Genomic DNA, 12107 nt, shown 5'->3' with positions numbered 1-12107 from the left:
ACTAATTGCGAATCACAAATTGAGAATGATTTCCCATTCATTCCTATGTACCTCCTGGCCATGGGAATGATTGGGAAGGTATTCCTTAATTAGGATTTCGCAATTTGCTAATCGCAATTAAGGAATACCAAGAAATCACAAAATATTTGCGAATTTTTAAATACATCCCGTTTTGCGATTCTCAAATAGCGATTCTCAAAAATTCGCTATTTGAGAATCGCAATAACGGATTTTGATACATATGCCCCCAACTCTTTTGTGAACATTTCGCATCCTATCATGGAACAACTGTGACTACCTCTATCTCCCTCAAAAAGGTATACAGCCCGAATGAATACCGTTTGGCCTTGGCTAAAGCTATGAGCTAAGCTCACATCACAATAACTGCCCCACCGCAGCCTTTGGCACGGAAATAGGTACCAGTCACAAGTGAGGAGTTTTCAAAACAAAAAAAGAAAGACATAAAAACTAACTGTAGAGGACAGTCTGCTTCAGAGTTTTCCAGAAGTAGGTGGATCGCTGCCTGCCTAATGCCATGTTGCCACAATATCTGGGAGCTTGTACTTCCCTTGGGTAGGCTTTGCTGGAGAATCACATGTTACTTGCTGTACCAATAGTTCTTCAATGAGAATATCTGAATAGAATCAAAACAAATCCACCCTTCTCCACTACTGAGTATCTTGGTATTGCTTTATCGGTTTCTTAAGATTACATAGAATGACTTTTAGGTAATATGGCTACTTTTCAGTCAAGCATATGGATGCCATCATATCAGAAGTGGTAAACAAAATGTAAAGGCATAGAGTCGAAATCTTTGTATTTGGTCTCTTGTACGTTTTAACAAGTATTCCAAGGTCCTGCTTGGTGGTGGAGAAGATGTTCAAAGCTTTAAGCACTGCTCGAAATGCTGCAGATATTATTTTTCACACAGTCACAGACAAATCAATTAAAATATTAGCAATACTTGTTACATTGTTTTTTTGATTTACAGAGAAATGGTGGCCTGTTTGGAAACCACGTCAATCATGTTAGCAACGACAGCCGGGATTCCTACCAGCAGTTGAATACCACGCAACGCCCTTTGCATGTACAGAGACTCTCACTTCCATTTGCGAATGATGCTGTAATGGCCATGCATACTGGTAATTCGGTGTATCATAATCACCATAACCACAATTCTATAGGAAAACAAGTACCAAACTCAACGAATGCCAACCTCAATAATGCCAATATGTCCAAAATGTTTCATGGAAAGCACCCAAGTCTTCAACATGCATCTGAAAATGGATACAGTTTACATGCCAAGATGGACCAAGAGAAACAAAGAAAGACAAGTATTAGCAGGTATGGTGTAATGCATAACATTATAGTAACATTGTTATCCCTGTTTTCTGCTACTACAACTAGGTTTGGGTCCACCTGTAGTTCCATTACCCTATGTGATAGTTGTATGAATGTATCAAGCCCTTCCAATCCTCTGGTGCTGCGACACTCCCCAACGATTTAGTAATAACACTAGTGACAGTCAAGCTGTAAATGTCCATATTAATGTAATGATGGAGTGACTCCATTCTGCCAAAGTTGATACTCAGGTTGAATAGGCAGAGTCATTCTGGAACCTTCATATAGGAGGTCATCTTGCATGTAGAGTTAGACACACACCAAACTTTCATTAATCACCTTTTGGTTTAAAGCAGCAGTGCAAAATAACAAACTGTCTCCACCCTTTATCGCATATGTACATTTCAGAGTGTCTGTGCCTGGTGAAATGCATGGAACACATTTCAGGCTCAGATTTCAGACAGCCAACTCATATTTCAGCACTCACAAATGAGTTCACGCCTTGGATGATGCATTTTGAGGACTTTCTGTATTCTCCACCCTGTCACAAGTGAGGAGTTTTCAAAACAAAAAAAGAAAGACATAAAAACTAACTGTAGAGGACAGTCTGCTTCAGAGTTTTCCAGAAGTATGGTGAACCCTGTTCACCATAGACATTTTTTCATCTGCCTTTATCACAATGAACATGTGTATCTAATCAACCCAACAGCCTTAATGCAGATCATTTAAATATACGTTTGAAATTATGCTGTTCCTAATTACATTTTATTTATTTTTTGGGGCTTTCCTGGATAGAACGCGGTACTATGAAACTTATTTAAGGTATGTTCGTAAATATCATCCTTAAAAATTACTTTTATGAAAGTGAATGCAATTGCCGACATAGAATGTAACTTTCCAAACATTTTTCGAAGTGTTGTCATATCCATCCAGTTCTAGATCGACAGGTAATAACAGGGACAAATTTGCATGAACGTAAAATAATGAAGAAAATACCCCACGTCCAAAAATAAAATCCAATGAAAAATAAGGAATGTAACAGTTATTTGCATGATCAATTGTTTATGCACTAGTGAAGACCTTAACGCATCCAAATGGCTTTGCAAGTGTACTCAAAAGCTTTGTTTGTGTGAGTGTCAGTCAGCCTCCTGCTCCACTATAGAATGGGTCTGTCAGAATTTATTATCAGTTGGGACCAATCTTTGGGCCTTATTAAGAGTACGGTGGTCCTGGGACTGCCGTGCTCATGGTGATGGTCCGACTGCCACAACCCAGATGGCCCCACTGCCATATTATGAGTGTGGCAGTGGGACAGCCGCGATACCACAACCTCCACCTGGACAAAGGATCACACTGTGATGGATGTCTGCAAAAGGGGCAGAATATGCTGGCAGTGCCAAAGCCGGCACAGTTGAGCATATTATGAGTCACATTTCCACTACCCTTTTCATGGCAGGGATCCCGCCATGAAAAGGGTGGTGGACATGCACGGAAGGGGGCCCTAAGAGGGCTCCTGAGTGAATCTAGGCATGGGGGGGCCTGCGGCTGGGGCATTTGTTCAGCCCTCCTGGAACTGCACAGTGTGGCATGCATGACATGGTGCTTGCCACACCGTGCAGGTATGTGCTGCAAACACTTTCACAGTGGCGGTATGCTGTTTAGGCTCTCCTATTAGTTTAATATACCTCCTGCCTTGATACCACTGCCGCTCTTCCCGCCCAGCCTGGATTAAAGTCATAATACGGCGGGCAGGTTCACCACGGGCTTGACGGTCTTTCTGGGACCACCATGCTGGTGGTCCCAGTGGAAGACCGCCAACCTCGTCATAAGGCCCTTTGTATTAAGTGATACTTAGACAGTCACCGTGGGTCTGCACTGATCTAAGTGATTCCACTCATTTGCTGAGTATCCCAAAGACCCATTGCAGATCTCCTCCTCTTCACTGAATATGTCTCGCCTCTCTGTACCCAGCTCAGGTACACCTCCTGCCTGCCGTCTTATATACAGATGACACACATCTAACACTGTAGGCCAAGACAACAGAGTGCCTCATAATTCATACATTATTGTGATCCTATAGTCTGTGCCTAAACGATGCAAGGATAAGATGGCCGAAGGTCAGCCTGATGACACAAAACACACATTTGAACTGCTCGAAATTCAAACATATGGCCAAAGTTAGTTTACAAACAAAATTCTTCTGTTTTCTATTTAATCATCAACCCTCCTTTGTTCCTCGTATTAAAAAAATAATTATCCATGTTGCCACACCCTAAACCTGTACAGAAGTCAGAAGCTCTTTCTGTCGTCAAATTCCTTTAAAACAGTCACTACAGCTGTGGAATTCTCTGAGTGCCATTTTTGTCCTATTTTGGTTTTATGTAAAAATTTCAACAGCTAAAATATTGTGGTACAAAAACATTGATGTCAAAATACTGACATAAACATATTGATGTTTACACATTTCTTATAATTTAAAGTAACATAATATTTACTACACAGATATCAGGGTCCAAAATATCCATATTACATTAGTAAAATAAATATGTATTTGTACATTTTCTGGTAGACTTCTAACTACACATTCTTCATCTTATGAGTTTCCCCCAGGCACCAGATTGGATCTGGAGAATTTTAACAGCATTTCCCTTGTGTGTCAGTAGGTGGTGTTGTGCGCTCAACGGTGGATCTGTCCTAGCCCAGATGTTAATTCGGGCCACTATATATGTCCCTTTGACACTGGATACATTTGAGGGAAAGAAAACCGGCAAACTGACTGGTTTTGATAGATCTCTGGATCTGCGATGAAAGGCTTAGAAAGAAGAGAACTGGCTTCAGCGCACAAAGGAAATTCTTACATAGTGCCCCTGACATCACATCCAAGCAGGAACTATCTGACGCAGAGCTGCAAGATGCCACCTGCTGACGAGTTGATGGAATTGCTATAAAAATTCCCTGGATCCAGTCTGGCAACTGGGGGAAATTCACGCTTTGAGGAATCCTATGTTAGATAGATTCTCTACCAGAAAAGGAGTTAGATAACAAAATGGTATTTAAACCCCTAAAATATGTAATTATTAACAATATAATATATTTTAAGAAATATATGCAACTGTAAAAATATACATATATTTAATAACAAGCCTTATAAATATAGATATAGCTCTTTTCTTATTAAACAATCAATAAAAGGACTATTTTTATTAATTATATATAAATCAAAAAAGTATTTATTTAGAAATACTGTAAAATATAACATGAATAGATTTTAAACATAAAAAACAATGTCCATATAGATACTTTTAATTCAAAAATGTAAATGCAGATTATTCCATTGTTAAACCATTCTAGCAGTTTTTAAAAACGAATGCAGCACAAATTATTTATAAAAATCCAAAGAGTATTTTAAAAAGCTATTAATTAAAAAAAAGAAAAATATTTAAAACAAATAATTAAGTATATTTATAAAATGTAATGTGCTGAAAATATATACAAAAAATTAAAAAGAAGTCCTATTTTCAAATCTAACTCCAATCCAAATTGTGTAATAGAAGCAGTATAAATTGAAAATATTATAATACATTACTTTAAATCCAATCCAATAAACTACATTAACAGGGAAGGGGTTGTAGAATTACTGTTGTAACTCCGATCCAACAAACATTGGGGAAAGTACATATATTTGGCAGAGGGGGGAGGGGTCACATTTAACTTTCTATTTGCTGTCCAGCTAACATTGGGGAAAGTGCATTTGTTTGTGGAGGTAGATTTACTATTGTAACTCCACTTCAGCATATTGGGGAATATGGATATATTTAGTGGTGGGCAGATTAAACATTATAAACCCAGTTCAACTAAAAGGGAGGAACGTTTATATATTTGAGCGTTAGGTTTACTATTCTAGCTCTAATTCAACAAACAGCGGAGAAAGTGCTTATATTATGGGGTGATCAGATTTACTATTTTACACCTAGTCCCAATAATTATCGGGGAAAAATGTATATTTTTGGGGGGTTTGTGTCAAATTTACTATTCTATATCCAGTCCCAACGAACATTATGGAAAGTACAATATTAACATAAATTGTTTTAACAATTACACCACAATACATTAATAAATGTACATTTCTAATTAAATTATTATTAATTATTAAACCAATCACAAATGAAAACATAATTAAAATAACTTATAGACTAGCATAATAATAAATAATTATCAATTTAAAAGGTAACACTATTAATATAATACTCAATTAACATCAAATAATGTAGATTTTAATTAATCCACTACCCACCCAAACACACAATAATGAATTGTCTGAAAAAAAATGAAACATGCTAATAAAATTATGTATAACTATTTAAAATTAAAATCACCTACCCCTGCCAACATTTTCATATTTAAATATTTGTAACAAACTTAGCTTTAAGTTATGTTTTAATGACTTTGAACAATATTTAGACTTTTAAACTAAATTAAAATGTAATTTAATATATTTTAAAATACATGTAATATGAAATATATATATATATATAAATATATATATATATATATATATATATATATAGCGTTGATTATTGTTTTTTTATTTAAGATTATATATATAAATATTTATAACTTTGAATTAATTTAACTTTTTTTTACATTATGTCCTAACGAGTCTTAGTGTGATACCTTGCCTCTATTGTTTTCTATGAGATTGTGTTCCAGTAGCAGTGATTGGCTATGTGCTGTGCTTGGCTTCCTCGGAGGCTGGCTGAAAAACATTTAGACCTGTGTTGTCACTTAGGACTGAGGTGGTATTAGAAATGTATTTCCTGAATAGTAATTGTTGTAGTCTCATCTGTGGGTTTGTTTCTATTAGCAAGTCCATCCTTAACCCTCTCCTCAAATTTCCCTTAAACCTATTACCAATATTTTAAACATTTATATTATTGTTCCAGACTGAGAAAAATTATATATTTACATGTGCTCCTTTTGGCTGTAATATGCTTGTAGTCATATTTTAGCCATTAAATGATGGTCCGATTATATTTTTGTGGAATTCCTTGGCCTACAAGAATGGGAACTACAAGCCTTTTCACTGATCCAAAACACAGCCACCATGATGCAGAGATGCTTGGCTCACATCACAGTGTTGCTGTTTCATCTTTTCCGGCCCCAATTTCTCAGCAAAGTAGAATTGAAATGATGTATATAGCAAGCACAAAGCCCTTCATGCCAATAAACCTTTCTACCTAAGTGATAACCATAAAAGAATACTCCACTAGGTGCAAAATAGCACTGAAAATAGCACAGCATATTCTGTATTTGTAAAACATACACTTCTGTAGAATTGGTCTTGGTCCCTGGAACATACTCTTACCTAACTAAGGCCACCGTAACGGAATGCGGGACCGTCCGCAAGGGGTGTGGCGGTCCCGCACCTGCAATTAGGATGCCACCGCCAGGCGGTGGCATCCCCTATTCGCAGCATTCTGGTGGGCGGTGATCACAGCACTGCCCGCCACAATGCTGGGAATGCACGTTGTGCATTGGCATGCACAAGGTGACAGGCACAGCACAGTGCCTGCCACTTTGTCCATGCCAATACAGGGGGGTACCATAGGTACCCCCCATGTTCCCCCCCCACCACCCCCAACGTGCTGGGGGCCCCCTATGAGCCCCCAAAGGCAAAGACCGCATGCCGCCATGGAAAGGCTGATCTCCGCAGTAGTCCTAATAATGATGGCGGTGTCTTGCAGACACTGCCGCCATATTAACCATGTTTTCCACCGGTCGACGAGTGGACCAATGGAAAAGCAGCAGATGGTATTTCCATCTGCCGCGGACCCCCCAGCCATCCTAATATGGCAGGGGTCTTTGAAGCGTGGATGGCGGGCGCATGGCCCCCGCCAGGCCAGCGGTGACTACCGCTGGCCCGACGGGGGCGATCCCCCCGCCATCCTAATGGGCCCCTTAATAAGTAATACCATCTAATACCAACTGTATGTTATTTAGGCAGCTCTGGAAAATACACTTTTTTAAACAAGTATTCAAGCGCCTCAAATCTAAGTAAACCCTACCCTTCCATACAGCTGAATTTGCAACTCAGCTTTCACCTTATACTGCTTCTCCTTATACTCTGACATTTCAGTGCTCATCTCTCCCACATGCCCATACAACCATGGCTCTCTCCCTTGTGTCCTGACACTCAGTTACCATCTACTGAGTCCTAAAATGGAATTTATTTTCAACATATTTTTGTAACAAAATATTTAAAATAGTGTCTAATATTGTTTTCTGGTGTCTTTAAGTGCTGCTTTAAGTGTTGTAAATGAAAGGTGTTATGAATGTTACCCTCTCTGAATGTAACTTCCATAAAAGAGTGCAGCAATGAGTTGGCCAAGACTCAAACTTGTGACCTGCATGTCAAACAAAGATGTCTACAGCTTATGCTTAACACACTGCCAGCTTATAGATCAACACAATGAAAACATTTTCAGAAATACAAGTGTTAGTTTCAAGATGCAAGTTAATGCACGTGTTCACTATAAATTATTTCATCGCAGGTCAAGTGATGGGAATTTGCCTGCTATTTTCTGTGATGACCCTGACTTTCAGGACTACAGCACTGAGGATCCATACTTGGGAGAGCAGGAATATTACAGTGGGGAGGAGTATTACGAAGAGGAGAGCATGTTGTCAGGAAACAGGTAAGATAAACATGTTGCATCAGAATTGATTTAAAAAGTGAAACCTGCACCCAAAAAACGGTGTCAATCAGTACACCTTCACACTCACTCAAGAACAAATCTCATCAGAATGTATACATTGTTTAGGTCTCACATAGAGCAGCGCATGCGCTGTCTCTACGAGGTATCATGTAATCTGTATGTTGTGGTTGAAACTCCGCCTATTGCCAGTAGCTTCTCCTGCCACTTGCCAATTGTTAACTCTGAGCATTATTTTTGTTAGCAGGCTTATCGTTGGCTTGGAATCCGATGAGTCACTTCCGTTTTGCTTCCCTTATTCAGGAAGCAGCCCTGACTAACTACAGCTTTGTTCCACTGCTCGGTGTTATGTAGTCATGCAGGGACTACTTCCTTGTTTCCCATGAATGAGGGGAACTTTCTTTCACATCAGCACGATGCTCGTTATAAGCGCCGCGCTGTGAATAGTTAATTTTGTTTTGTCTCCTACCTGCTCACTCTGCACGCACACTGCCTGTGGTTGCCCCGGTGCTATGCGCGTGTTCACGCGACTCCAGGTGCTCACAGCCGGCCCTTGCATTTGGCATTTAATACAAGTACAAGCAATAACCAGGACTTTATTTTGTGTGCATTTATACCTTCGGCTATGGTTGATTTTAATTCCTTAACACTTGTTTTCCCTGCAAGTAAATGTCCTTGCAGAGGCAGGACGACGTGCGCAGCCAGGACAGAGGCTTTGGCAATGGCAGCGAATGTTTTTTTTTTTTGCATTATGCCAAGCCACCATTGACAAAGCCCCTGTCCTGGCTGCGCACGTTATCCTGCTGCAGCCGTAACATCGGGGTGAACAGCAGCGGACGTGCTCAAGCCCCCATCCTATGCCTACCTCTCCAGCACTAAGCCAGGCAGAGCGGGCACTCCATTTCCCCATGCTACGGCAACCACAGTAGGGACGGAAAGGAGGAGTTAGAAACAACAGCTGCAGCCCTTCTCTGCCTCTGGAGACCACGTCTCTGCTCTCTTGCCACAAATCCCCCTTTCTTGGTTTCTGTCTGGCTAGGCTGGGCGTGTGCAGCTTCACTCAGCCCCCACTCGCTGCTCCGACAGCTTTTCTCATGTAAGTTCCAAACAGCCCCACTTTCAATCATGTGTTCTGCAGCCTGCTCCCTCGCTGTGGAATTCCGTAATTTGTTTTTTCTTTGCACTTAAAAGCGCTCCAGTTCCCACACGTATTGCTTATTTTTAAATAGCTCTCCACAGCAATGCTTTTTGCCCACATGCCGCGCTGTCCTGGCTGAAGAACTTTCGGCAGCAGGGGCGCGAGAAGAGCAGGACCGGGTCTGTTTCATCTTTATTTTTATCAAAACATTTCTTCACTGCCCCAGCCAATCCTAGCGCTCTCTTCTTTCATTTTTCATGGGGCTGGTTTCACTACCTGCCCTGTGTAAGAGGGCTTACCCTGCTGATGCCTACGCTGTGCCTTGTGAGGCTCCGGAAATGCACTCTACTATTGCTGTATATGTTCTTGTACTTGATTGAAGATAATTTTTTTCAGGGCTGTTCAGTATCTGTCGAATTTTTTCTGCTACTGTTCAAGCTCTGTGTTCTGCTTATTATTCTCTATAAAAAGGAAGCATGCACTCTTTGACTGTGTGTGTATCTGTCTGTCTGTGTGTGTGTGTGTCTGTGTGTGTGTGTCAGTCTGTCTGTCTGTCTGTCTGTGTCTGTCTGTCTGTGTGTGTGTGTGTCTGTATGTGTGTGTGTCTGTGTCTGCCTGTGTGTCTGTCTGCCTGTGTCTGTTTGTCAGTCGTCATCTATCTCTGCCTGTTCTTAATGTTGACGAATCTTTTGATGCTGCTGGCACTGCACTTGCACTTTCTGTACTCCTCATAGTGCCATGTGCGTAGCACCCAATGTGGAGTTTCCATGTAACTCCTGCTGCTGTCTCTCACTCACTGGGCAGTCTCTGCATCACTGACTCGCTGTCTCTGGACCACTCATAGTGCAGTCTCTGTCTAGCTGACAGTAGCCTGTGCGTCAGTTTTAGTGCAGTCTCTGTATTGTCTCTGTTACACTCACTCTCCTGCCCTATCTCTGTGTCACTATTTGTGCTGTCCTAGTGTCACTCAAGATTCAGGCTCTGCAACCCTACTGTCCGGCCCCTGTAGCACTTACAATTCACTCACAGTCCAGTCTGTCTACCACTCATGCTGCTGTCTCTGGGTGTCTCACTCTACAGTTTCCAAATAACTCACCATACAGCATCTGTGGCTCAGTCCCATTATCCCTCACAGTGTGGTTTCTGCATCACTCATGGCTCACTCCCTTTGCCACTCATGCTGCTGTCTCCGTGTGTCTCACTCTACAGTTTCCCTGTGAAATCTCTGCGTCGCTCATGGTAAATCTCGGAACCACAGGGGGGATAGTCCTCTATTGTTCTTTCCGCTGTCTCTTTACAGCTCATTGTGCAGTCTCTGCGATGTTCCCTGTGCTCTCTCTTAAAATCGTCAACAAACAGCTGACCCGCTACCTCGAAGACAACAAAATCTTGGACCCATCCCAGTCCGGTTTCCGCAGCAACCACAGCACCGAAACCGCCCTCATCGCCGCCACAGATGACATCAGGACCCTGCTAGACAACGGAGAAACAGCAGCCCTCATCCTCCTGGACCTGTCAGCCGCCTTCGACACGGTCTGCCACCGCACCCTACGCACACGCCTACGTGATGCCGGAATCCGAGGGAAGGCCCTGGACTGGACCACATCCTTCCTCTCCAGCAGAACTCAGAGCGTCCGCCTCCCCCCTTCCACTCCAATGCCACCGAGATCATCTGCGGTTTACCCCAAAGCTCATCCCTCAGTCCGACGCTGTTCAATATCTACATGGCACCCCTCGCCCACGTCGCCCGTCATCACGACCTCAGCATCATCTCCTACGCCTACGACACTCAGCTGATCATCTCCCTCACCAAAAACCCCCACAGAGCCAAAACCAACCTCCACGAACGAATGAAGGCCATCGCCGACTGGATGAGGAACAGCTGACTGAAGCTGAACTCGGACAAGACAGAGGTCCTCATCCTTGGGTCCACCCCTTCGGCCTGGTACGACTCCTGGTGGCCGACCACACTGGGAACTGCTCCGACACCCACAGACCACACATGCAACCTAGGGGTCAACTCCACCCTCACCATGACTAAGCAGGTCAACGCCGTCTCCTCCTCCTGCTTCAACATCATCCGAATGCTACGTAGGATCTTCAAGTAGATCCCTACTGAAACAAGAAGAACAGTCACCAAGGCCCTTGTTACCAGCAGGCTGGACTACGGTAACGCCCTCTGCACAGGAGCATCAGCCAAGCACCTGAGACGGCTGCAACGCATCCAGAACACCTCGGCACGTCTGATCCTCGACATCCCCTGCCGCAGTCACATCACTCCCCACCTGAGAGACCTACACTGTCTCCCCGTCAACAAGAGGATAACCTTCAAGCTCCTCATCCACGCACACAAAGCCCTCCACGACACCAGCCCAGCGTACCTCAACAGACGACTCAGCTTCTACACCCCCACCCTCAAGCTCCGCTCTGCCGACCTTGCCCTCGCTGCTGTCCCACGCATCCGAAGAACGACAGCCGGAGGCAGATCCTTCTTCCACCTTGCCACCAAGACCTGGAACACCCTCCCCACCAACCTACGGAAGACCCAAGACCTACAGGCCTTCAGAAGACTACTCAAGACCTGGCTCTTCGATCAGTAGCGGCAAACCCCCCCCCCCAGTGCCTTAAGACCCTCACGGGTATGTAGTGCGCTCTACAAATGTCCTGATTGATTGATTGATCTTATTCACGCATTGAGCAGTTCCGGTATCACTCACTGCGTGAGCAGGTCCACGTTACATTTGGTTGAGTGGCTTAGCCACAGGAGGCGTCTGTGTTGCTTTGTTCACGTTTGACGGCCTCATTCATTTGCTAAATGTAAGGGGACACAATTTGCATAAAATAGAAAGTGAATTGTGGATGTAGGCCTACGCCTTTATCCCATGGCCTAAGTATGGAAATATACATAGATGTTG

The 12107-nt window shown here is 42.7% G+C and overlaps 1 protein-coding gene across 2 annotated transcripts in view; it reads left to right on the top strand.

Moving 5' to 3' along the window:
• CACNA1D (calcium voltage-gated channel subunit alpha1 D) overlaps window positions 1-12107 on the top strand; it is a 1365963-nt gene that overhangs the window by 1303817 nt on the left and 50039 nt on the right. For both annotated transcript variants that reach the window (XM_078661595.1, XM_078661596.1), the window contains 3 exons: window positions 992-1344; window positions 2137-2163; window positions 7893-8036. In XM_078661595.1, the coding sequence (XP_078517721.1) occupies window positions 992-1344; window positions 2137-2163; window positions 7893-8036 (524 nt within the window). The remainder of the gene's footprint in view (window positions 1-991; window positions 1345-2136; window positions 2164-7892; window positions 8037-12107) is intronic.

The sequence above is a fragment of the Lissotriton helveticus genome, chromosome 9 (assembly GCF_964261635.1).
Source record: "Lissotriton helveticus chromosome 9, aLisHel1.1, whole genome shotgun sequence".
Taxonomy (NCBI): Eukaryota; Metazoa; Chordata; class Amphibia; order Caudata; family Salamandridae; genus Lissotriton; species Lissotriton helveticus.
This window is presented reverse-complemented; position numbering and strand designations above follow the sequence as displayed.